Source organism: Haliaeetus albicilla, chromosome Z (assembly GCF_947461875.1).
Source record: "Haliaeetus albicilla chromosome Z, bHalAlb1.1, whole genome shotgun sequence".
Classification (NCBI taxonomy): domain Eukaryota; kingdom Metazoa; phylum Chordata; class Aves; order Accipitriformes; family Accipitridae; genus Haliaeetus; species Haliaeetus albicilla.
Genome location: NC_091516.1, coordinates 9,020,128 through 9,047,623, shown reverse-complemented (window position 1 = coordinate 9,047,623; position 27,496 = coordinate 9,020,128). Strand labels below are relative to the sequence as shown.

The 27,496-nt window shown below is 39.2% G+C and overlaps 2 protein-coding genes across 4 annotated transcripts in view; one reads left to right on the top strand and one right to left on the bottom strand.

The window, feature by feature from the left end:
• Window positions 1-15,639, bottom strand: part of NDUFAF2 (NADH:ubiquinone oxidoreductase complex assembly factor 2) — a 65,999-nt gene extending 50,360 nt beyond the window's left edge. The window contains exon 1 of the mRNA XM_069775728.1: window positions 15,418-15,639. Coding sequence (XP_069631829.1) covers window positions 15,418-15,544 — 127 coding nt within the window. The 5' untranslated portion in view covers window positions 15,545-15,639. The remainder of the gene's footprint in view (window positions 1-15,417) is intronic.
• Window positions 15,640-15,735: 96 nt separating this feature from the next.
• Window positions 15,736-27,496, top strand: part of ERCC8 (ERCC excision repair 8, CSA ubiquitin ligase complex subunit) — a 31,191-nt gene continuing 19,430 nt past the window's right edge. Inside the window, exons 1-7 of one of the 3 annotated variants that reach the window (XM_069775727.1) lie at window positions 15,736-15,934; window positions 18,053-18,148; window positions 18,298-18,399; window positions 23,527-23,650; window positions 24,236-24,317; window positions 24,948-25,016; window positions 27,164-27,230. In XM_069775727.1, coding sequence (XP_069631828.1) covers window positions 15,747-15,934; window positions 18,053-18,148; window positions 18,298-18,399; window positions 23,527-23,650; window positions 24,236-24,317; window positions 24,948-25,016; window positions 27,164-27,230 — 728 coding nt within the window. In that variant the 5' untranslated portion in view covers window positions 15,736-15,746. The remainder of the gene's footprint in view (window positions 15,935-18,052; window positions 18,149-18,297; window positions 18,400-23,526; window positions 23,651-24,235; window positions 24,318-24,947; window positions 25,017-27,163; window positions 27,231-27,496) is intronic. The other 2 variants (XM_069775725.1, XM_069775724.1) reach the window with 2 other exon arrangements.

Sequence of the window (27,496 nt, the reverse complement as noted above, 5' to 3'; positions counted from 1 at the left end):
TAGAGGAAAGTCCTGGCCTGGACAAGGAGCTCCTCAGAAGCATTACCTTACCATCATATGGGATCTGCGCAGACCATGCGGACCTTTGCTAATATTTGACTTACCTTTAGCTGAAACAGATTCCACTGACAGAAACTTTCTATAAAGTCTGTATAGCACTGTAGCACTGTACCAGCTACTAGGAAGACAGTTAACTCTATCCCAGCTGAAACCAGGACAAACCTTCAATTTGGCAATCTTCTCTTCTGGTGAGAGGGTTAAATGGCTCCTTCCCAGACTGGAAAAATGTTTAATATACCTGCCAAAAACCTGCGATCATTACAACAAATCACTCTAAATGTCTCATTTCAGCAAATACTACCACTTCTTTCTCATACAAAAGATCCATGTTTTGTTCTAACACAAACCAAAAATCAGAATCTCATAGGTAAACCTGCAAAAACACTGAAGATTAAGCTACAAAAGGAGGGAGGAATGTGTCTCCCTGGCAAGTCTCTTAGGTTCCCCCAGCCAGATTCAGCAACCCCACTTTCAGCTCAAAGGTTCCACGTTCCTCCTTTGTCCCAGCTTCATAGCTCATGGGACCACTTGCTCAACTTTTTCTACTGTGTTTAGCTGGTACAGCAACAGGTCTCGTGAGTGCTGCTGCCAGCTTGAGGGAGAGAAGGTTAAAGAATGAAGAAGATCTCTCCCTTTCAGCAACTGCAAACTTATGTAGATTAACTGAGTCAATCTCACTTTACCTTTGGGTTCACAAGAAATCCTGGATCCAGTTGTCTGGACTTTATCCCATACTATTACGTATCTGGGTCAGACCCAAATCCAGGAGCTGCCCATTTTCCAGCTCTGGCTCAGAAACTGCTTACACAGCATGTCTTTTTGATCTGAGATTTCAGAAATTCCACAAAAAGAGCTGCTTTCATAAACTACCTGTCATTTTCCCACTTAATTATTTCAAGAACAACCTAGGAAATTTTGGTGCATCACACTGAAGCAATGCCATTATTTGCTTATGGATACTGTATTCTTGGTTCTCAAATCAGGAATGGACCAAGCAAAGGTTTGTGGCTTTTTTTTTAAATGGGGAAATATCCATATAACAATATCAAGTACATTTTAATGGCATGGACAAATGTCTCTATTTCCTCTGAAGAAATTCTTACAAAGATACAAAACTATTACACTAAGTAAAAGAAAAAATATCCTAGACAGATGATAACTAATATTTATTTCTAAAACTACTTTTTTGATTATTTTATAATAGTTATACTAGGTTTAATTCAGAATTTTGCTTTGTATGATAAGGTAACAGTGGCAAAGTTCTAAATGCTATTACAAATATGAGCTAAGAAAAATAATACCAGTACTTTGCAAATCTCCACTGGTTATTTACAGAAAGGTAAAAATAAACAGTGCAGACCTTGATTCTTTAGAATTCCTCCACCATGAACCTGGATTAGCAGTTCAACTAGCCTTTGATGCAAGAAGAGCCGCTGCAAGCAGCAGCCCCACCTTGTTCTCATCCTTGGGCGCCATTTGCTTCCTTACATGGTTTGCGCCGTGAAAGAGACCTGGTAACTACTCTTGCCAAAAAAAGGAAGCGCACTAGGTTAGACAGATGACAGACGCAGCACAAGGCTGCACATACACTTGTAATGAGAAAGAGGCCAATGTTAGAAGGTAGACATGAACAGCCAAACAAAGGGAAGAGGACCGCTGCCTTTTCTGACAGAAATACTAGCTTCTACTGACTCTCAGATCAGAGATTTATTTTATCATGGAAATAAACCTGGATGTTAGTTGTACTATAGCCAAGTAGTTTTGCAGAAAATGGAACCATGAACAGTTCATTTTTTGGCAATTTTAGAGTCCACTGTTTCTAGCACATAGCTTAGATCACGCATTTACAGTTTGTGGTTTTACATCAGTTTAAACATCAACACATGCCACGTGCATTAAATTAAATACACATTTACATACAGAACTCTCTCAGTAGGTATTTCACAAGAATGGCAAAAAGAGAGGTGAAATTCTGAAAGACCACAGACGTTCTGTCATTGACTTCAACAGAATCAGTTTCTTCTCATTTCTTAGGGAAAAACGTTCAAAGTCTGTTTTTTAAAAATCTGATCTAGTAAAAGAGAAAGCATAACAGATAGGTCTGGCCATAGTCAAGTCATCATTTATTAACTAACATTTCTTGACTGACTAAAAATAGAAAAAGATACATTACATCTGCTTATGAAAGTCGTATCACTATAACTGAAACATTCATAGCTCCACAATTAGAGGTTGTTGACAACAGAACAAACTTTTTTAAAGCTTCTAGAAGATCAGTTCATCTGAAGTTTAAAATAACCTCTAGTTGTTTCAGTATTGTGATGACTATACCAACCAGCATTCAGTATTTCAACTTCTAGCTAGTATACTAGAAAAAGTCACCACTTCTGAAGTACAAATATGCAAGACCTGATGGCTAAATAGACAGCTGTGACACTTTTAAGCCATAATATTGAAACCATCTTTGTAGAGTCTCCTGCTAATAACCAGCTCTGAGGCTTCTCTCTTGCTCCACCTGAACCTTTCACAACTCTTGTACAGCATGAAGCTCTTCTTCTCTAGACTTACCTTTTTTTCTTTTCTTTTGACACAGAATAAATGCTTGTTGGTAGACGAACAAGAAAAGCTGCTAGATATAAACACATTAAGCTAACACTGAACTCGCTGTGCCCTGGCCCCATGCTGGTCTGAAAAAGTAGTAGCAAGGACCACCTTGAACGGGCACAGGAACACCAAGACGACAATACCTGATGCAAGATGATCTAAAGTGAAATAGAGATCCAGGGACCAAGCAAACAGAACCACGGCACAACAACCCCACAAGAACTAGCAAAAATGTGGCTTATCTTAAAAAACTATCCTTCAAGTTCTTTTAAATTGCAAGGTCTTTTAAAATTTCCAATTTTTTTTCCACACATATTGCTACTGCAAGCTGTGCCTTCCAAATTTCTTTCCATTTCTTAAAAAAAAAAAAAAAAAAAAATTAAATCTTTTAGGATCAGTTTGGTCACAGGGGCAAAACAGGTGTTCCTTTACTTCCCTGTTGCTGGATGCATCTGCTTGAGACAACTGCCTGCAATCCTACCGGAACCCACAGATTTTACCACTCTGCATGACTGAGAACTTTATTTCCCCCTTGCTCAATTCATAATCACCCAGTCTGCATTACAGGAGCAGAAGCAGCCAGCAGGCTACAAAAGGAAGTCTTCTCTGAATGCCAACTTATTGTACTGATGATGCTGAGTTTAGAAGATGTTCAGTTCCTCTCTTATGCTCCATACATTCAGAGAAACAATACCAACAGTTTAGCTCACTTAAATTTAACAATGCAGTAGTAAATTTAATTATCAACCTACATGATTAACCTTTATATTAATCAAACATGAACTAAGCTCCTGAATGAATTCCTCCCTTGCTTCAGGCAGAACCTCATCTTGGCTGCCATCAGCCTTTGGGGTGGTGCATCCTGATCCAGACAAGAAAGCATGATAAAAAATATTACTGACCAAATGGGGATGGAAGATGCATTTAATTTTCTACACAACAAAATACAAAGGAGCAATTGAGCTCAATTAATTTACCTTAATTTCTTCACTACCTAGTTATATTCTTGTTACAACTGTTAAATTTGAGCATTCTTGACCATACTAATGAGTGACTGCTATACATGAAGCAAAAATTAGAAAAAATATGAATACTGTTTATGGATAAGGGTGAAAAAGGAATGGGCAGGACTGTGAGGCTGGGAAATACTGGTAGTGTTCTGCTATTCTAGGCTGCCTCATTAGATCATCTTAATTTAAGATTCCTCAGTAGAAAAGTAACAATTTCATAGCACTGGAAGAAAAGCCTCAATTTATGTCTTGGACATTTTTGCTGCCTTCTTACAGAGAAGCAAATAAATGACTGACGGAAATACATAACTACTATTGAGGGTGTGGGAAGTCTTATTTGCTTAGAGAACTACAGTGTTTAGAAATTTTTGCATTATAGGAAGTTCTGCTGCAAGACTGAAATAAAACTCAGGTCAATGCAGACAGGCTACTAGATGCAGAAGCATCTATTTGCCAAACAGGCATTTTCTTCCAATATGCTTCCAAACACCACCTCTTCACAAATATGATGACATGCAAGCAAGGGACCCTTATATAATTGTGCTCTCCCATTCCCTCTATTAAATATAACAATCAATAACGTTTTTGGCTGAGGTGATGCCACTCTCACTGACATCCATTTTCACTTTCTCTCTTGATATCAGTGACTGGATGTGACCCCCTTTCAATGACATTAGTTCTGCTAGATAAAGTCTGCTGTGGCTAGTATGTTCAGGGTGCTCCTCAGGCTTTGCAGTGGACATCCTGCTGCATAGTGCTATGTGTCCTTCCATACTGCCTTTCTGGTTGTAGTTCTGTGGACCAACTTCTCCTCATCCCTGAGTTTGATATCCCTCTTACAGGTACAAAACATCAATCAGTCCATGTACTGCATGAGTTCCAAAGCTTGTGACATTTTCAGTTACTACAACACTGACCACTGCCTGCAGCAGTCTGCCAGAATCCATCCTTTCTTTGACCTCTCCTCATCAGAAACAAATTTCATACTGACTGCAGTTCCTCTTGATGGTGCCTCCACATCATCTAGATGGAGGAGGCTAGTCAAATTAGTCCTTCAGTTCAAGAAGGGTGAAATGATAACACGTTGCATTTCATATGCACATGGCCATAAACAAGGGACACATAGAAATTAAGATCTTACCTCCCTATTTCATCATTTTCATTCCCTCAACCTGTCACACTCCTTTTTAGGTGTTCTTCCTTTCTGTACAACTCCTGTACCCAGAGGCAGAGCATGAAACTCATTCTTCCCTCTCCTCAAAGCAAAGCAGTTCTTATCTCTGCAAATCTGACCTTAAAACTATCAAGCCTCTTATGACAGAAACTTTATTTGGTATTTTAAAGATCTATAAAGAACACAAAAAACTTATTGTACAAAGCAGAAGTCAAACCTAATTCCTTACCACCTTCTCTATTCTTCAGGAGAAACTGAAAAGGTTACAGTGGCCCACAGGGTAGCATGCCAACCTTCCTCAGCTCCTTTTATTTAACCTCTCTTTTACTATGGTTTCTCAACTGCACTCTTTTGTTCACCTCTTTATCCTTCTATTCTATCTTCTTTTTTAAAATAATAATGTAGCCCCATCACTTTTTTTAAAATGCTTTGATTTTCTTTCTGGTCTTATTTTACAGTAATAAACAGTTTCTAAAAGATACCAAATAAGATACTAGCAAAAGTGGACAGCGAAAATTTCACATGACAATCACAATTAACAAAGCATTTGGACAGTATTAATAATTTTAACCCAAGTTCATATATATAATGAGCTGAAATTAATTATACAGACATATTAGAAAAATGTTTCCTGTGTCAACTACAGACACACTTCAAGTTTCTTCTATGTTATATCTTTTCTTCAGTTTGCCAATACAATTTCAACCCCTAAAGCTTTATACAGAGTAGATGGTTTGTTGTTCATATACATATTAATCATCGATTTTCTTCTTCCTTCAGAACCAGAAAAATAAGTTGAATTCTCCCTGTATTTCAGGATAATGACACTAAAAGCAATAGAATTTAGCCATAAAGCAGGAATAATACACCAACAATCCTGACTGATATACTGATCATGTTTGCAACACACTCATAGGTCTAGTGTTAAAGTTCCAAGGATGAAATACAGGCAAGATGACTGACAGTTTCATAGGAACGCAACAAACCTCTATTTTTGGGAAAGCTTGTCCTCTTTCCGCCACTGTGAACTCACAACAGGCTCACCTCTGCTAGCTTACAATGGAATGATGTAGCTGTGAGTCAAATCACTTTTTAACATACAGGTAGAAAAACAAAGTGCAAGCAGCTTCATCAAGACAGCACAGGTAGCCTATAGTTATTTTAACTCTTCGAAAAGATATGCCAAATGAAACATGTTTGTAACAACCACCAAAAGGGTTGTTATTCTGAATCCTGCAGATGGCAGGTGTTTAAATCAGCATGATTACCAAAAACAGCTAAGATTTTTTCCACCTACCAAAAACATGTACCTGTCCAGTACTGTACTGTTTCTTAAACACAACAGAAGAAAGCTATTAATGCAAGGAAATTAATTTTTTTTTTTTTTTTTTTACGATCTGATTTTTTGGCCATCAAACCTAAAAAAAATAAACCTCAAACTATCACGTCCCCACACACCTCTACTGAAAGAACCAAAACAGGTTCTCAAACCAAACCCACAATAATTAAAAGTAAAAAATGTACAGCCTACAAAACTTAATACTAGCAGGCAAAATTCAACAAGATCAGCATCTCAGTTTAACATTGGTGTACACACTGAAGATCAAAGCTAGCCATAGCAACAGATAACATGCAAGTTTCTGCCTGTCCATATGACTACTTATTGCTATTTCTGGTTTTCAAGTCAGCGAGATTAATATACCATGCCTGTTGCCAGTTCACTTCTGGCAGCTGAAGGAAAAACATATCACTGCACTCAAACACTGTTTTTCAAATATTAATGCTTTTATAACCTGCAGTGAGCTCTGCCCAGTGTAATTGCTTTGCTGCATAATATATCATCTAGACTGAAAAGCTATTTCGTCATTCCAGTGTTACTGTCCTAGAAGCTGGCAGTCTGCAATGCAAGTTTTATTTCTGTACAAACACACACAATAATTTTAGAGCTAGGTTTCTCTGTTTCCGAAAGGAATATTCAGCGAGCTGTCAGTATGCACTGTTTCTGAAACAACATTGCCACCGTCTGGACAAAGCTGTAACTGACAGTTATTACTGGATGTGAGAGTATTAAGTATCTGGATAAAAACTCCCGGCGTGAAAAAAACACAAAGAACACTTTCTCAATACACTTATTTCCATATCCAAAATAATTAAATATTTTAAATTTGGTTTCACATTCATTAATCAAAATTCAAATTCTGTGTTTCCTTAGTATCTTAACATTAGAAATGTAAAACTCAAACGAGTTTATTAGCTTTCCACCACCAATTGAAAAACTAGCTCGCAAAACTTTTTTTTATGTTCAGCAATATTCTGTACAACTATCTGCAACGCTTGATAATCAGTTTACGAATGCTCCATACAATCAGAATCTGTTTCTGCCTCTTCCTCAGACTTTATTCCTGTTAGAGAGAAAGGTAACATTCAGAGTCAAAAGAAAACCATAGCTCTAACCTCAGAAAACACGCTTTGGAGAGAAGATGTTGTTCCTTCCACTCTATCCTATTCACTATAAAGCATTACAGGAATGTTTCAGTCTAGTCTTCAATATGAAATTTTATTTTAGGAAGGCAACAGGCCACTAAAACAGAAAACAAGCAGCTACAAAAACAATCACAGACGGTTCTTTTACTCTCAAAATAATTGCAATTCTGATTTTCGTAAAAAATGCATATATTTCTACTGAAGTCTGGATTCAGTAACACTTAGCACATCCTAAATGTTTCATGCAACTGAGCACTTAGTCTCTTTTCCTTATACAGATTCTTTCTTATTTGCACATTTCTGGTTTGTTTAGAAAAAGAGTTCACAAGATACAGGCTTTTTAGGCAAACATGAGTGGGCATTTCAGATGAACAAAAGGTTTCCCAAAGAAGTCAGTGCTTGCACTCAATTATTAGCAACAAAATTTACAACTGAAATTTGGTAATGCCAATTTTGTTTCAGGTGGTATTTATAAGAATACCAAGAAACATGTTTAGCTTGCCAGTTTCCTTCTTAAAGCTCCTATCATCACAGGCTCAGGCCACCTACGCCCCCTAATGCAGACTTCACGCAACATACAAAAACCTATGGAATACAGAATGCTTCGGGCTTTTTCCAGCTGCTCCAGGTAAGCTGCAGCTCCAAATCAAGTCAAACCCGAGTCTGTTGTTTGCCCAAAGGGAACCTTAAAACTTGACCCATGCTTTTAGCACTGATACATAATCTTTTAAAGAAACTACCCTCTTGCTGCTGATCTACTGTTCTTATAAAAACTTGCATATGCTGGTATTTCACAGAGTGCTCATTTTAACTCTTAATCATTATGATAGATGAGAGTACAAAGGAAGATATCGAAAAAGTTTAAATATAAGCTGCTCATTAATCAACCTTTAGAAAAGATGAAAATTATATACCAGATCTTAAATATTTAGTGCCTCTTATCTTCCTGCATTTTTTTAACAAATTGGTTATTAAGAGTCTTTATAAATTATTTTCAGTGGAAAGTGGAATCAGCTATTTCCTGAGAGATATATTTGGTTGTAATAAATGCATAAACTGTATGAGGAATTTGTTTTGTAATTTAAAAAATACTAACATTTTAAGTATCACTCCATGTTCTGCAGCAAAAACAATTCATCATGCAGCAAAGCTATAGCAATGCCCTGACAGTATGTTACACAGTAAGAAAAATAAATGCATTACATTGATAAATCTAGTCTGTTTAGTGCAATACTTGTCTGAGATACTGAAATGAGTCATCAACCACCACTACTCAACTGTCTATTCCCATCTTCTATCACATCCTGTTTCAGGACTGGCAACTGAAGAGTCATCTCAGAGTTAATGAGTTATGCTGGATGTTCTTCTCATGACAAGCATGGTGTAATTGTACTATTTAATCACTGTCATCACTTTAAGGTAATCTTGTAAAAAAATACCACTTGTAGAATGTCATTAAATACAGAGTCATCTTTTCTTCCAAATGAGCCTACCTCACCATAGAGTTGAAGATTTGACTTGATTTTGAAGATGATAGTTTCTTCCCACTTGAAAATAAAAGTCCCTGATAAACATTAAAGAATGTACCCTCAGCCCCACCATGTCTGAAGTTCCATGTTTTCAGAAAATTAACTAATTCTAAATTCTTTTGTATTCCTGTGGGCAGAACAGTTCCTTTTTCAGGGTCTTCCCCCTCTGTATTGACACTCAAATTTTTCTTAACTCCTTTTCTATTTCTAGCAATTACTTTCTTTACTGAATCTACTAAGTTCTTATTCTTAAGAAGTCTATGGACTTTCAATGTTCACTTTCTTTCCAGAGAATTAACACAGCCAGATTCAAACAGCTCCGCTTTACATTTTCCTTCCCTTCTGTCCAAACTGCCAATCCTCTCTATATTCCACCAGGAGAACGATGATACCGTTGCAAGCTGATATAATTCTGCCATTACTCATTAAACCTTTTTAAAATAAGGCAAAACACCTGTTAAAATCAGCACCTTTGAACATCACTGACAGCAGATACCTACCACTGCTTAAATCCCCACAATGATTCCCTACATCACAATGAAATATATTCAAGTTGCTAGCTCTTCTTCTAATAACCTAATTATTCAGAGACAGACAAAATCAGGAATGCAAGATAACTTTCCAGTGACTACAAACAGGTAAAGGTGGTCTCAGGGTACCGTTGCTACATCTTGAGCTTGACCTGATATCTACAGCACTGACTTGATTCAAAGCAAGTGTGGTTTTGTAGTGAATACTGTGCTGGCTCTATTTACCACATGCTGATTTGGATCTCAAAGTAGTTTCTGTGTGCACAACTTGCTTTTAAGAAGAAATCCTCACATACAAAACATTTCAAAAATTAAGAGGCTATTACATGCCAAGGCAATGAGAAAGCCACACCTGCAGCATTTACCTAACATTTTGAGATCTTTAAACTACCTGTATTGTAGACGTTCAGTCCTGGGAAAGACTAAGTTTAATCTGAAGTAAACTCCCTGAATCCCATGTGATGGAGGTGTGAGAAAACTCAACATCAACCACTTGGATCCACTGATCTGCTCCTACTGCTCCTTACTAATGTAGACAAGCCCCAGGGTCGAAGAGTGTCCTGGACTCTGGACTGAGTGTAGGAGAGAGTAATTCACGACTGAAGGAAACTTAACATGAGTTCTTAGCATCATAGGTGCCATGTATTTCTATTCTAAACCCCTGCCAAGGACCAGGGCAGGCCAAAAGAATGTTGTCAGCCAGCTTTTGCTTGAAGCACAAGAAGCCATAGATACTACCTATGCCATCCATCCTCACCTCTAGCTGAAGATGGGATCTCCCTGCTGGTCTGAAACAAAGCCCAGCCTGGTCCTGAGAGACCTACCATGCCTAAGACAAAGAGAAAGCAGCACCTGTCTGTTCTGTATTCTGTTTCTGCACGAACTTATTTGCTCGAGTACAGTACAAAGGGATAAAGCAGATCAGCCCTGGCACTGTGCTAGAGCTACTCAGTCCTCCCCAAATCTGGAGGACAGCAAAGCATGGTGCAGACACAATGCAGTGACCTTTCAGTGGAACCTGGACACAACAGCTGAGTGTCTCTACAAGGCTTCCGTTACAACTCCTTTCCTTTCCAGTGCTGTTCCCATCCTGCACTGGTCTCTATATGGCTAGGACACAGGGTAAGATACAAACTATATATGCTGCAGATTTTCCTAATGTACAACAAATAATGCTCTCCAAAAGTGCCTCCTCCACACTTTTAAATTCCCAGTTTGTTTAAAAACTGAGCTTCAGAAGTTTTCTGTATGTGTACCTCTTAGTTTCTATAGACTAAAATAAATCTCCTTCCCCATCCTGTACCTTTAAACTTCTTCACCAGTTTTAAAAGCCTGCAAGTTCTGGTGTGACCCTGCTGTACACAACTGTGACCAGCACAGGATGCTCTTCAAAAATGTTGTGAGACCAAGTTAGTTACCACCACCCAAGGCAGCAGGTGTCACCACCTGTAATCACTTCCCTAGCGACAGAATGAACTGACTTACCCTCAGCCACAAGGCAATACGAACCTGAGGGAGGACAGGCGTACTTTCCTGTGCTGGAATAGACCAAGCCTAGCATCTTTTCTCTGCTGGCACCCCAAGGATTGCCATCCACAGAAGTAAAAGCACAAGTTACAGTGGAAATGAGTCACCAGTGGGTGGGGAAATTTAATGGATAGAGCATCTCCTACATTCAAGTAACCCAAAGTAACAAGGGACTGCCACAAGAGGCTGGCTAGGTTCAGGGAAGACTCTCTCTTAAAATAATAGTAATAAACACTCATGAGGAAGTCTGTTTTGCAAGGAAAGTGGATAATGGTCTGTAAGTTGCAAATGGATGGAGAAAATGTGTATCCAAATTAAAAGAACACGGAAACAAAATTTATAACAGAACTAATATGATACATGCTGTACCACAAAAAAATTGTCAGTTGTGTAGATCCATGTTCTCAGAACCCTTTAACCACTAAATTACAGGCTCTTTGTTTAGAAATAAGCATGGCTTGATCCCAGCTGATCCCCCAGTTGAATCATATGACAGTTGACCTGCCATAAGATGCTCACAGCTACTCCCAGTTTACTCCTGCATAGTTTGACCTGCAAATGTAATAAAAATACTTTCTTGTTCTTCAACCAAATCACTAATAAAAACTTTAGCTCTGAACTTTGACAGACAGCTGGTGAATCCCTCTGGATACTCCCCTCCAGCTGACAGGGTAAAATTTCTGACTATTCCAAGAACAGTTTCCAACCTGCTGTGCACCCACATAGCAAATTCATAATCCACAGTCATAAATTTTGCACACAAGAAGGTCTAAAAAACATCAAGGTATTGTCCACTCAGAAAACAATTTGGGTAAGAACATATCTTGTCAAACCAACACTTGCACATCAGTTTTCACTCGCTACCTTGTGAATATTCTTACGAGTTATTACTTGTTCCTCTATTTTTCCAGCACCCGCACCAGTTAACCTGATTCATGGAGGGTTTCTGTCTTTTGACATCACTAAAACCTCATAATTTAGCCAGGTTAATTTATTGCTATACTTCTTAGCCTTCATTGACATTAGGGTTATTTATACTTGTGCCTTTAACAGTTGGAAGAGGTACAGGTATGAATTGTTCTACATACCTTTTCACTTATTCTTCTTAGACATTCACAGATATCTCCCATCTGTTTTCTGAATTTATTTAAAGCCCATTTTCGTGAAGTAAGCTGTTTTCATTCTAGTTATTTTCCTCCCTCCTTAATGACTACTACATCCCACTTCTCATGGTCAAATGTGTTTGGTTGTAACAGTGACTTCTGTCAATTAATATAACACAGAACAAATCAACAGAATAAAGAGCAAAGTTTGAACGCTTTCATGAAAAAGTTTCACCATCAATTTCTTCTTTGTGTGGGAAAGCCTCGCTCACTTCTTTCAGAGTTATTTCATTCCGCTGATGCTGAGGGGTTAGGTTTTTTCGGATCATCTAAAGCAACAGCTTTAGTGCACAGTGTTGAATATACATCAGTAAATTTAACAGAAAACAGAATTTTCTAAAGTAGTATTTTCACACAGAATTCCAGTAGTAGTATTTTTCATATGCACTCTCCTGTTCTCTAGTTACATAAAAAAAGGACAATAAGGGAGAATTAACTGACTGTGAATGAAAACATTTATGGAAGATGTGCTATTACTTCTAAGTATCTCAAATTTCAGTCTGTAAAGCTAAATTATATTATATACTTATATATATTTATATATTATATATAAATATATTATATTATATTACTTTCATTCCAAAGATAAAAGAGAAGCCTGGGAAGAGTGAATAAAAAATTAGCCCTTTGCCAGTTGGGGTGGTTTTTTTCTGCTTCTTAGTACTTTTTTTTTTAAATACATGATTTTTCCCAGATAATATGCATTTGACTAGGTCAGATCAGAGGAATTAAAAAGCTTAATAGCAAACTATTAGAAGGCAGAGGAAGACTGAGGTGAATATGGTTAGGAAGTGTTAGAGACTCTGTAATCAAAGTTCTAGCTCTTCACTTTGTTTCAAGAGTTCTTGTATAACCTTATGCTATGTAACAGCCCAAACTCTTCATTCCCACTTCTGTGCCAGTTCCAGCTTGCAATTTATTCTTCGTCAAGTCATTTTAATCCATTTTTCTATTAAAAGTTTTCTACAGGAAGTGAAATAAATGACAGTGAAAAGTCAGCAGCAGTGAGAAAGAAAATAGGGGGAAGAGAAGATCTCTCCCTTTTGGTGGCAGTAAAACATTGCATTAGTGCAACCTGGTGGTGCAGAATTTTCAATGTATCAAGACAAAGAAAGTAAGACAAGTGAAAGAACGAGAGAAGAAAATCCAATAACAGAGGAGTACTGATAATTCAGTAGAACTGCACTGTGTCACCTGTATCACTAAAATAGAATAAACGTGCAAAAGCCTTAAGGTTTACAGAATTGCTGTTCTCACTGACTTCATTCATAGAATTGTTTAGGTTGGAAAAGACCTTTAAGATCATGGAGTCCAACCATTAACCCCACACCACCATGCCCACTAAACCATGCCACATCTACGCACTTTTTCAACACCTCCAGGGATAGTGACTCCACCACTTCCCTGGGTAGCCTGTTCCAATGCCTGATAACCGTTTCAGTAAAGAAATTTTTCCTATTATCCAATCTAAACCTCCCCTGGCACAACTTGAGGCCATTTCCTCTCATCCTGTCACTAGTTACTTGATAGAAGAGACCAGCACCCACCTCACTACAACCTCCTTTCAGACAGCTGTAGAGAGCAATAAGGTCTCCCCTCAGCCTCCTTTTCTCCAGGCTAAACAACCCCAGTTCCCTCAGCTGCTCCTCATAAGACTTCAGCCAGAGGTTGCAAGTGCAGAGAGCATTTAAGAGCTGGCCCTCCCTACTCAAAGCAAAATCAGTGCAACTTTACCTCCAAAGTCTTATACCCAGTATTCCTACAGTTTGTCTGAAGAAATACTGGGAAACATGAAGGCTGCCACGATGTGATCTTAGATACAACTATTTCGATTCATTACTAATTTTAAAAGCCTCTTATACTGTGCTCCTGCTGAGTTCAATAGCTTCGTCCCACCTCCCCTGCGCTCTAACTGGCACTACAACTACAGTATAATTAAGTTCTAAACCCAGAGATCAGCCTTAAAGTTTCAGCAGAAGGCTTTCACTGTGAAAGGCACGCCAGCAAAAATTCGAACACTGAGAAAAAGACTGCCAGTATTTCTGATAAAAAGAGTCATTTTTACTGGTAAATAAGGACTGACACTGCAGTTATCACACACAAGGAATGTGACTGCAGTTCTTACTGCTTCCTGTATGTTAAAAGACACAGCCTTTTGTACACCCCTGAAAGTCACCATGAACCCCAAAAGTGAGAAGACCAAAAGCTGAAAGCAAGATGCAGAAGGCCTGGAAGTGCTACACTGTCATATTAACTCAGAGGAAAAACACACTGCTGACAAAAGGGTGTTCACATCTTCTTCCCAGACACTTGTTTGGGCAGACCTGCTTCGAGTCACTGCCAGTTGTTCATGAAGTTGCACAGCAAAACAGGTCAGGGGAACTGCTCTGCAGGCAAAATAATTCCAGAAGACATTACATGTTTCTGAAGGGAAAGTGTGTGCCCCTTCCCTCCCTTCCTTTTAGGAAGGGTACTAAGTGACTGTGCAGCCTCAGACTGTCTGCTTCTTGTACTCTGAAGAATATCAAGTAGGAGGTCTCCACAGCCTGGGGCTGCTCTAGTTGATGCAGTCACACAAAACACATGGAGTACAGCAAGCAGATAAACAAGCCTGTGCAAGGAGAAGCAAGAGGACCGTAAATTATTATTACTATGGCATAGCATGTGCACTTAGACACCTTCAGGGAAGCTGCCTTCAATACGTTATACGTAGCCGTGCAGCGTAAGCATAGCATCTGTAACGAACGATGTGAGGACATGCTATAAGAGCACCCAGGCTCCTGGAACACAGGCAGAAACCTAGAAAACTATTTTTCCTCAAGAGCGCAGCCAACACACGTGCAGGAATTCACTTCAAAACATACGCAGAAGTGCCCCGACTCACCAAGAAGAGCCAATCTGTTCATTGCCGCCTGCCGACCACAGGGCGACCGCTACACTCCCGACCCCTCGACGCCTGCCTGCAGGCGTGCTCCCGCGTCACAGCGCCAGCCGCACGAGGAGCTGAAGGCGGTTTTGGAAGCGCGCAGCACAGAGCGGGCCCACCGCCGGTTCCCCCGGCAGCCGCTCCTTCTCGCAGCCGGGCAGCGGCCCCCGCAGACGGCAGCAACGGGCTCACCGACCACGCGGGACCGACCGCGCTCCGTTCGGGCTCGGCGGGGGTGGGGGGGGACGGACGGGGACGGGGATGACAACAGCGGCGACCCCGCAGCACGAGGCGGGGGCTCGCACGCGCGCGGCTCCCCGCGCAGGGCCGCCGCCAGACGACGACGACGACGCCGCCGGCCCGGCCCGGCCCGGCCCCGCCGTCAGAGCGGCCGCCTCCCCCGTGCCTACCTGCGCGGGTCTCGTGCTTGGGCACCCGGTAGTACTTGTTGCCGAACTGGTCGGTGCCCACCAGCTCCTTGGCGGGCCCGAGGAGCCGCAGGCGCAGGGCGCGCAGCGCCTGCCAGGCCCAGCTCATCCCGGCGGGGAGCGGGGATCCCGCCGCCAAGGTCGCCGTCGCCGCCGCCGCCGCCGCCACCGCCGCCGCCGCCACCACCACCGCCGCCGCGACGGCCGCCGCCGGGCCCCGCCCCCAGCGGGCTGCGTCACGTCCGCGCGCGCCGACCCGCGCCCGGCCCCGCCCCGCCGACCACGCTCAACCGGCGCCGACGGTGGCGGGCATGGCAGTAACGCCGCTCGCCGTTGGTGGAGGGCGGCCTGCCCCGAGCCAATCCCGGCCACGCCTGGCCCAAGATGGCGCAGACGGGTGGGAGCGGCTTGGCGGTGTCGCCATGTTGGGGTTCATTTCGGCTCGTCAGGCTGGGCTCGACGATCCAGGGCGGTTGCGCCGGGCCGAGGCCACCCGGAGGTAGCGGGGACCCGTAGGGAGTGGGGACCGGTGGGGAGCGCGGCGCGGCGCGGCGTAGCCCCGGAACGGCCGCCTCAGGCGGCGTGAGGCGGCAGCCCCCGGCTCCGCTCTGCCGGGGAGCCCTCGTCCGACCCAAGCGGGGCCGGCCTGAGGTGAGAGCGGAGCTTTGCCCTGCCGCAGCCGCGCCGTGTGCGCCGGTGGCGGGGAGCCGGGAGCCTCCGGGGCCGGCCCGGGCTCCCCGGCAGAGGCTCCCGCGTGTCTGCCGTGTGCCTCGGCTCGGGAGTTTCCCGTGGGGTTCTGTTGTGAACGAGCGTGGATTAGCAGCCCTGGGGTGGGCTGAGTAGGGGCAGGGCAATGCCGCGTACCTCGGCATTACGGCCCTTGCTGTCTTGGCGGTTTCAGCAGATGTTTTGGGTTGCCTGCGGCTACGTTCCGCTTTGTGCAGAAGCGAGATGTCGGTGATGCTTGTGTGCCAGCGTCGCTTCATCCTCCCTCTTTCCAAACTTGGCCTCGTGTCAGGTTGCGGAAGAATTAGGTGCAGGGGTTTTGTTGGGTTCCCAACAGCTTTTGTGGAAAGCGGTGACTGTGTGGAGAGGCTTACTAATATTCCTGCTAAAAGTCGTGATGTGATAATACTTGTTCGTTACCAGAGAATCAGTTTTGCAGCTGTATTTCAGGGTGAATCCAATAAAGCCAACCTCAGTTCAGTTGCTCCCACCACTCCATCAGCAGGAAGGATTTGTGTTGGTGATTTACAGCTTTGGGGGCTGTATCTTTATAAAAAGAATCTGTCTAAAATTGACATGCATTTTGGTGATTCAGGAAGCTCCTTTGTGTGCATTTGGACAACACGGTTGCATCCTTCCTGTGCCCTCGGCACTCATGTAGCATTCAGTGTTAAGAATGGAAGCACAGTGGGCAGAATTTATGCCGCTTGGAGAACCGTCTACCTAACATTTGCCTTCCTAAACTTTTTAATTTTACTTTAAAAAGAAATAATCTATAGTCTTCAGTAGATTGTATTTATGTCTACATTTTGAAGTCATATGTTTTATAACAATTCTTTAGGGGGATTTATTGTTTCACTAAAATTAAATCTTGAGCTCAAAAGTTTTAAACTAAGTGTCTTATATATGTCAAAATTCTTATTTTAGGTGAATTCTTGCATAATTATATTTCACATGTTTTTAAAAGAGCTTAAATGACTTGCTGCTTTTGAAGCATGCCTACAGACACGCTGCTGGGGGTCTGCCTGTAACAGCCTAACCTTCTCCCATCAAGATTTTTGCCACTCAAGCTGAAGCTGAGTAGGGCTGCCCTGCTCTACAGCTTTTCGTCTGTCTACTTAGTTATGTTGTTGTTGATAGTCGTTTTTACAAAATAGTGCTGTAGGAAGCTCTGATCATCTTGTAAGGCTAATTTTATGTTAGGTAGTGTGGTTTAAGGAAGCAGAATCTCTCTTTGACTATGTAATACTAGCGTATTTAACGATAACAGGCTACTACTAAGTAGTACAAGATACTAATTGCAGTTCAGGGAAGTTTCTCTTGGAAGCTTCCTCTTGTGGATAGCGTAGTTTTTATTTAATGTTACAGAAAATGTAACACACAAAGATTGTTTCCTTAAAGGAGATACTGTAATTTGTTAAACTAAATGAATCTGCCCACTAGGTGTCCGTAGTTCCAAGTAGGATGAAGCTTGGAAGGATGGTACATGATGAAGCTTCAAAGTAACTGATATTTGTTGCAACTGCAACAACTGCTTGGTAATGTTTTCAAATTGCATTCCGGTTTTTGTTGCATATGTTAACCACAAATGCAGTTCTGCTGTATCTTTGAGCCTATTTTACATATTTATTTCTCTCTTACCTTCCAAACAACATAAAGAATAAAATATTCTTTCTGCCAACTTCACAGGACTTATTTCCAGCCATGTATCATGTCTGCGAGTCTAGTTTTGCAAAAAATAAGAGGTGGGTTAAATGCATTGAGGAAGCACGAAACTATGGTTTGAGCTGTTCAGAGCTACTTAGTAACATTCTACAATTCTGCTGTTCTTGTTGTTCATATATCTTTGTTTGTTTGTTTGTTGCTTTTTTCCCCTTGTTGTTATTTTAAGGGTTCTAAGTTTGGAATTAAATAAAGATAGAGATGTGGAAAGAATACACGGGAGTGGTGTCAACACCCTTGATATTGAGCCTGTTGAGGGAAGATAGTAAGTATATACTTTAATTGGTAAAAATGTGTATGGGTACTTCACTGTGTTTTGGTACCATGGATTTATTTTCTTGCTGAATGCTCAGTTGTATTGAGCATATTGAGATCATGAGTGTTGTAACTTGTGTGCTTTATTAATACTTTCAGCATGTTATCTGGTGGATCAGATGGTGTTATTGTGCTTTATGACCTTGAAAACTTGAGCAGAAAACCAAGTTACACATGTAAAGCACTTTGTTCTGTGGGAAGGTAGGTACTCAAAGATTCTGTTAAAAGTTCATAGTGATATCTCTTGTGTGACTAGCATTAAACTCACAAAATAATGTGTGTTCTTACTTCTAGGATAAAAAGACTGCAGAAAATAGTACCAGAAATCTGAAGGTTAGCACGATGCATTATGGGTTTTGGCATGAAAAAAAAAAAAAAGAAAGAAAACAAACAAAAAAAGGAAGAAACTTTGTGAGGATTTATATGATTTACTAAGTAGCAGGAGCTAATTGTTTTTTTCTTGATTTGTCTGCTCTAACAGTTACGATATATGTACAATGGCTCTCTGATATTGTTTGAGCAGATTTTGGGCGGTTCAAAAGTTAAAATGGAGGATATTAATTGTACTCATATGGAATCTAAAGTAGAGAGGCTTGTATTGCTGTAGACCCCGCAAAAAAGTCAGAGTTAGTACTCCAATCTCACATTTTAACACTAGAAAAAAGACCAAAAAAACCCCTCAACCCTTTTCCAGGTCACAGTTCCCTCACCTGTGAGTTTTCTAATTGTTTCATGTTGAAATTTGCTGACTCTGTGCCAGTAACTATGAGAAGGTAATTTTGGGACTGTTGCAGAAATAGTCCTTGTATCCCTCAAATACACATATTATATGTATCTTTGAATAAATCTGTGTTTAAGCAAAAGGAAAACTATCTTTGCGTAACCCTGTTCATGTGATTGAAAAAAAAATCTAATACAGATTTGCAGTTGTTGGTTTTATTTCTCTTCTCCCTGCTCCCAGCTTTACTAATAGCTGTATTAAGTTCACCAGGTGTTCACCAGGTACAGGAGTAATTAATACAGATCTTCTTAAGAATATGTTTGAATGAAGACAGATGTGCTACTGACAAAAATGGGACATATTTTTCCGAAGAACAGGGTACTACCTTACTGTGTGTAAACTATATAAAGACTCAAAGCCTTTATTGATTTTTCAGGTGTTACCTGCAGGCAGTATAAATTTGTCCATTACGGGCATTAAGTCTTCTAGCAAAAGCTGTTTTCTTCCTTGTGTTTAGATAGTAAGGTTACCTAATAGGTTAGGACTTTATCTCAGACTCATAAGATATATCCTATTGTGGAAAAGATTAGTAGCTACATTTTCCCCTTATTTTTTCCCAGTCTTCAAATTATTTGAGGTCTAAGAGCTTCATGAGTAAGATCAATAAGAACAGAACAGATTTGTAACAATAAAAGGCCTAAGTGGTATCTTGGACCATAAGACAGAAAAAGGTTAATAGAACATGCATCAAAACAAAAGGGTAGGAACAGAATCTACTGCAAGTAAGCTGCATTTGGTAAGTCTTGATGGCTGAGACTTCTTGAACAAAATTAACTAAAATTGTAATTAAGGACAATAATGACTAGACATCCCCAAATTTCAAAACTGAAATGGATTCTGAAACAGACACAGCAAACTGAAGAAATACATGCTGAGAAGACACAGCATAAAAACTGGCAAATCTGTGCTAAAATCATGCAATTGTTAACTTCTATTAGGTCAGTAGAAACACTCCATACTTGAAAAGTCTGTTCATGAGCATTGTGAGTTGATAGTCTGTTTCTTGAGTAGGTCTTAATTTGCACAGATGCATCTTTTACTTCTTATCAGCTGAGTAGAGGCATAAAGAGTACTAACAGAATCTGATTTTGTGTGATACAATGTTCTAAATGATAGGCTTATTATTATTGCTTGAAGTTCCCATAGTAGGTTATTTGCTTCAACTATTTATTCCCAGTATTCAGGTAGCTTCCCAGCACGTTTTAAATACTTATTGTAGCTAATTAGCTGCGGATATAGCTTCAGATATTGGAATATTATTCATGCAGCATTCCTAACATCATAAATGACTTTATAATTACCAGTAAGAAACACTTCCATCTGACTATCTGGCTCCTATCTTTGAAGCACATGATAATGACATGTTGCAAAAGTTTGCCTGTGTTCTAAGTTTGCAGGGTACAATGCAACTCTGGTCTCAAAACTGCTTAAAGAATAAGCAGTAGAGGCCCTTTCAGGCTATTTCTGAATAGGCTCTGAACTGGGCCTGCTGAGGGTCCAGTTATCCTCCATCAGAGGAGATAATTCCTGATGGTAGGCTGTGGTTTATCTGGTGTCTCTCATCTAGAATGTAGGGCCACTATTGCAAAAAACCAAGACCTTTCCATGTTCCACTAGGAGTTGGCACATCGAGCTTTACATGGTTTCACATGATCCATGCTGTCCTGTGGCAAAAACTGGCATTTGAGAGTAACTTAACAGTACCAGCTTCTAGGTAATATGTAGCTGATGCTTGTGTCTAAGGTAGTCTCCTCTACTCAAAACCTGTCTAGGAAGAATGAATGGCAGTGACCTTACTATCCATAGAATTAATTCTGTATTTTCTTTTGGTAGAAAAGGTTAGGATATTCTGAGTAATGGGAGAAAATACTGCATATAGAATGAACTGGGAATAGCATGCAGCCCTGAGACATGAAGCCAGGCTGAATGGCATGCGGCTATTACTAAGCCTAGCCAGATCAAAGGTGATTCCTGTGGAGCTACTCCAGAGTTTTTCAGTTCATTCCTCAGCCCTCTGGATTATGACAGAATTGATTGCTCTGGTGCAGTGCTGAACACCATCCAGTGTTGTGCACTTATATTTATTGTGCCAGGGTAATTAGTTCCGTCAGTTTAGATTTTTCTGCATAGTGCATTCAAATGTCTCTGCAGGAGTAAGTTCACACTGAGTCAGAAGTTCCTGGTACTTCAGGTACTGAAGATTTTTAGCTTGACCCTGCAATAGAATAAGTGCACAAAATCTGTTGATTTTTAGCACCATGGCAAAGTAACAGGCAGTTCTAAGGTATGCCTCAAAGATAAGCAATGCAGGAATTATTAAACTAAGTTCAACATTTGCTCAATAGCTCTTGCTTAGTATTGTCAGTGCTGGCTTCAGGCTAACTCTATTTAAAGACATCTTCTGTGCTTTCTAGCAACCCAAGTAAACAGGAAGGTTTATTAGCTTACGTGTAGTGCCAAATCTATACAGAAGATCTGCATCTGTGTTTACACAATGGTACCTGTGCAGTAGTTATTGCTTGGGAGGCCAGGGCACTTGAAAGAACAATGCAAAGGTGAGAGCTGAAATGAAGAAATCTTGTGACCCCTTCACTAGCTGCAGATGTAGTCAGCTGGCCTATTTTCGCATGTGTACTCTATCTGGCTGGGATGGAATTAATTTTCTTCATAGTAGCTTGTATGGTGCTATATTTTGGATTTGTGACTGGTCTTGATAACACACTGATGTTTTGATACTGCTTGCGTAGAGTCGAGGCATTCTCTGTCACTCTGCGCCCTCAGCAAGTAGGCTGGGAGTGGACAAGAGACTCAGAGGGAGCACAGCTGCAATAGCTGACCTGAATTGATATTGATATTCCATACCATAGAATGTCATATGCAGCAATAAAGCTTGGGGGAAGTTTTCTGGGGGTTGCCATTGCTCAGGGTCTGGATGGGCATCAATCAGCCTGTGATGAGGGATTGCTTTTGCATCACTTGTTTCTCCATTTTTTTGGTGGGCTGTTTTGTTTCCTTTTGCTTATTAAGATGTCTAAATCTCAACCCACAAGTTTTCTCACCTTTGCCATTGGATTCTCTCCCTCATTCCACTGCAGAGGGGCAATGAGCGAGTGGCTGTGGTGGTACTTAGCTGCCTAGGGTTAACCAACAACAGCATGGTACTTCTGAGTCTGGGAGCATGATTTTGGGCCCTGAAGCTGGATTCACATGGATCCAGCTCAGATATGAGTGGTGAAAGAACCTGTATTGTTCAGAGCCTGGGCTGTTGAATCATATCCTGGAGCTGTCAAGGTTGGCTCTGGTGTCCCTTCTTCCCACCACTCTTAATGTATTAATAATCATACTATGCATAGTTGAGTTGAAAGTTTCATATTGTTCTTCCTCTTTCATTTTTGAATGCAAAAATAATTAACTCTCAGTAACTCAGTCCACTGATTCTGGTGACTTCAGGATATGTGATTTTCCAATAACGGTATAGCTGTAATTATTAGCCAATAATAATGAATTTTTTGAACTGTGTATGTTGTATTTTTCAGTGGATCCATTTCTAAGTGGGAAACATGGTTTTTAGTGTTACGCCCTCGCTTTAAACATTAGATCTTTAAACATTAGATCTTTAAACATTAGATCTTTAAACATTAGATCTTTAAACATTAGATCTTTAAACATTAGATCTTTAAACATTAGATCTTTAAACATTAGATCTTTAAACATTAGATCTTTAAACATTAGATCTTTAAACATTAGATCTTTAAACATTAGATCTTTAAACATTAGATCTTTAAACATTAGATCTTTAAACATTAGATCTTTAAACATTAGATCTTTAAACATTAGATCTTTAAACATTAGATCTTTAAACATTAGATCTTTAAACATTAGATCTTTAAACATTAGATCTTTAAACATTAGATCTTTAAACATTAGATCTTTAAACATTAGATCTTTAAACATTAGATCTTTAAACATTAGATCTTTAAACATTAGATCTTTAAACATTAGATCTTTAAACATTAGATCTTTAAACATTAGATCTTTAAACATTAGATCTTTAAACATTAGATCTTTAAACATTAGATCTTTAAACATTAGATCTTTAAACATTAGATCTTTAAACATTAGATCTTTAAACATTAGATCTTTAAACATTAGATCTTTAAACATTAGATCTTTAAACATTAGATCTTTAAACATTAGATCTTTAAACATTAGATCTTTAAACATTAGATCTTTAAACATTAGATCTTTTAAAATTTTAAAGGACATTAGTGCCTTTTATGCCTCACACTGCACGTCTTAACTTGAGATATGCAACAGATACCATATTTTGAAAAGGTAAATGATCTGTAGTTGAGATGGGGGCTCTTCAAAGAAATTAACATCGGTTGACTGAAAATTGAGGCACCAAAACAACTAGTTCTTCTTAAAAAATTCAGTACAAATTAAAAAAAAAAGTTTAAACTACATTTTCAATTTGCCATCAAATATCAAGACAATTATATGATTATCAAGACTCTAACCAATTGGAATCTTTTCCTTGATTTTAGGAGCCATCCTGATGTACATAGATTCAGTGTGGAGACAGTCCAGTGGTACCCTCATGACACTGGCATGTTCACATCCAGCTCATTTGACAAAACCTTGAAAATATGGGATACAAATACTTTACAAGTAAGAGAGAATTTCTACAGTTTGCAGGCTTCTTTGTATACATGTTATTCATTCCACATCTGCAGTTCTCCCAGAACCCAACAGGACCAAGCATCCAGAAGGATGCTAATAATTTTGTATGGGGGTTTTTTTGGCGGGGGTTTTTTTGGTTTTGTTTTTTTTTTTTGAGGAACTGAAGATACTATGTGATGTTTGTGAATGACAAGGGGCTTCTAAATTTAGTCTTAAGTGCCTCTTTCCTGTTGACTTCTATCTCCATATTATAACCTTCTTGTTTGCTGTTTTTTCTTGTTAGGTTTTTAATTTTTGATCACTTTTTAATAATTTCCATTCATGCTCCTAATTAGCCAATTTTCTTTGTCTTTTTTTTTGAGTCATCTCTGAGCTTTAGTGTAGTTGTTCTAGTGTTGGAAACAGACTTACTTTGTGTTGTTTGTGTGATCTGGTTTCTTACCAGGAGAGTTATTGTTAATATGTAATTAGTATGCAGTCTCATTTGTAGTTGTTACTTGAAAAATACTTAATGAGGATTTACATTATGATAACATACTTGCACTGTGACTAATTTAATCTTTTTATTATCAGCCTGCAGATGTATTTCACTTTGAGGGAACAGTTTATAGCCATCACATGTCTCCAGTTGCTACAAAGCATTGTTTAATAGCAGGTATGTATGTGCTTTTAAGAAATGCCCTATGCATTTTGGGGTTATAGTAGCAAGCAATATCCAGTAGGGTTTTGGTTTTTTCCTCCCCTGTCTTTTACATAATTTGAGTCTTCGTAAGATGTAAGGTCATTGGTAAAATAAAATAGCAGTTAGTCAGATGATGTCAATGAGAATATCACATTTGCTCTTCTGAAATAATACATCAATCAATTCTCCTTCTGGATAAAAATTCCTAGCTATAATTACATTACCTTTCATTATGTAAGTTAACATTTGAAGTTTATTAGATCCAAACATAGTAAATTGTGTAAATAGGTGCATGTGTGTATTGCTTACATGTACACAATGTAATTATGTTTAGCAAAAAAAAATAATGAGGAGATATTCTTAATTTTTAAGCTTCATAAGTACTGGCCTGTTTATCCCCAGTTTCTAAATTTTGTTTGTTATATTGTAAATTTACTTGGACTAAAAATGTAACTCTATTAATAGATTGCATTGGTCTGACTGAACTGTGATGCAGCTAACATTTTTCCTCTCTTTCTGTCATTGCTAAGTTTTTTTGTTGTTGTTCTCTCAAATGGTGGTGGTTTGGTTTTTTTTTAGCTGTCTTTGTTTCTCTTGTTACAGTTGGTACCAAAAGCCCCAAAGTACAGCTCTGTGACTTGAAGTCTGGATCCTGTTCTCACATTCTGCAGGGTACTTTTTAGTCTGAAACATAAATGTTAAACAATAACTACTTTGAGTAAAACAAGTCCTGTAAAGAAACACTGTATACAATGTATTCTTTGTAAGTACATGACGAATTTATTTATTGCCAGTTGTGAAAGTTACACAGTGGCAAGACGTTCCTCAGGGCGTTAGTCTAGTGCTAATGAATTGGAGAATACAAATATTAATTAATGAAGTTATTACAGATGTTTGGGCTTTTTCATGATCTAATTAATAGTGATTGCTATTTATTGCGTGGTTAAGTGTAGGCATTTGTTTTGTGTTCATGGAAATTCAATCTGGGATACTGTTCTGGGTGGGGTTTTTGGTTTTGTTTTGTGGGTTTTTTTTTTTAATAAACAACAACCCCAAACAAAAACACAACAAAAAAACCTCACAAACACAGAACAAAAAAACCTTCACTATTTTTAACAAAATATCCTGTGGAGGTGCTTGCATGGATTTGTTTAGAAGTTTGTGTAAGAGGTAAGGTACTACTTGCTATAGAAGGGTAGTATCAATCCTTCGCATTTACCTAGTTCAGTAAACATAGAGGTTTATTGTTCCGTAATCCATTACTTTTTGCACTTAATGAGAATTTGCCCTTAATGTCTCCTTTCTAATGTTTACTTTCTGAAGTATGAGTGTATATACACATGCTAAAGCAAAGGCAATTGCAAGGTAAATCTTCATGCTTCAAACCAGCAGGGCAAGAGCCAGATCTGATCTAGAAACTGTAGCGACGCATTAGGTCGGACACAGCAATGTGCAAATGCAGCTCTGTTCATTCAGTGGTCCACTCAAGTGTAAAAGCAGCCTAGGTGTTTTTGTGTGATGCAGAGCTTAAGCCATTAAACTCTTCTGAACTGAATTGGCCACAGTGGGCATCTCAATATTCTGTTTCTAGAACTGAGAGCACCAGAGAGTACAGACACAAAAATAGCTTTCTAGAGAATCAGTTTGGTTTCAGCAGGGCTTCTTGATTTTGACACAACAGTTAGTGCTTTCCAGGCCCAAGCTGGTTGTGTCTTTGTACGCAGCCTGGTACAGTTAGCTCAAGTGCAATATTAGAGGAACAAGTGGAAGCAGATTATGTCCCCCACTTAAACATAATCTAATAGCTCTGTACAGAACTTGAAGCACTCAATAGTGTCTTCAAAATAGGTATGAATATTTTTCACATAGGCTAAATCTAGCAGCTGAAATGTTTGGCTGTAGTTTACTTAATGGATCCAAATAAATGTGTCTGCCCTGAGCCTTCCAACTGTATCCTGTAGTACCTGTATTATGGAGGGTTTTTTTTTTTTTCCATTATCCTGGGCATCACAGCCCTTTGATTACTTTGGTAATGGAAAACCAGCTACTAGAAGATGTGCCAGAAACAAGATGGTTTATGTAGCTCTAAACTGCATTGGCAAAAATGTATCTGTATAACTTAGTTTATTTTTCAGCAATGTGTTTCTTTTATTACGTGAAGTGTGATTGCCATCTTTCATTTCTTGTCTGTATTTGTTTAACATTTTTAAAACTTTCCAGGTTTTAAAGAGTGTGTGTGTATATATATATTACTTGTCACTAAGCTGCACTGGATATGACATTGCTAAGACATTTGTCTTAATATCTTAATATTTCAGACCTAATTAGAGGAAAAAAATTTCCCAAATTCAGGATGAGTATTTGAGGATAAGCTGAATAAAGTTTTAATCTTAAGTACATAAGGCAAATATACTTTTTATTAAACATTTCAAAAGGATTTGAAGGAAAACAAATGGAAATGTCCTTCTGTGTGTGAGAACACCACTGCTAACATGAAATTTAATACCAGTATTTAAAGTAAACTCAGTAGCTGTGACTGTGCTATAATGTCTTTTGCACAGGTAAAACCGTCTTTGTTATCAAAAGTTATACACATGTAATATTCCATGTATCACTTCAGCTTGCCACAATCCCACTCGAGCAAGAGGAAGAAAGAAATAACCTCTAGCCCAAAACAATGTATTTTCACAAAATTCAAATTCATATTACAATTTAGATTATTCTTCTGGATTGGTGGATCCAATAGAACTAAGTATGTGCTTTTACTTTTAGTTATGTACATAAAATGGTGTGTATAAGCTTTTTCATATAATTTTTAGGTCACAGGCAAGAAGTATTGGCAGTGTCTTGGTCCCCACGTCATGAGTATGTTTTGGCAACAGCAAGGTAAGGATGTTGCTGGACTGTTATGTGCACTAAAAACGTCTGATGGTAAAATTGTATATATTCATTATGCATGTTTTTTACAATTCAAATGCATTTTAAAGTTAATCTTCATCATTTACTTTAACCTATTCACAGTTTTTTAGATCTTGCCTGGAAATACTAAGCCTGAAGAGCTATCCCAGTGATGCTTATTTATAGGAAGATTGTACAGAATTTTGAAATAGTCGTTGCTTTTAAAGGTATAGGAAAATGATAGAGCATTATAG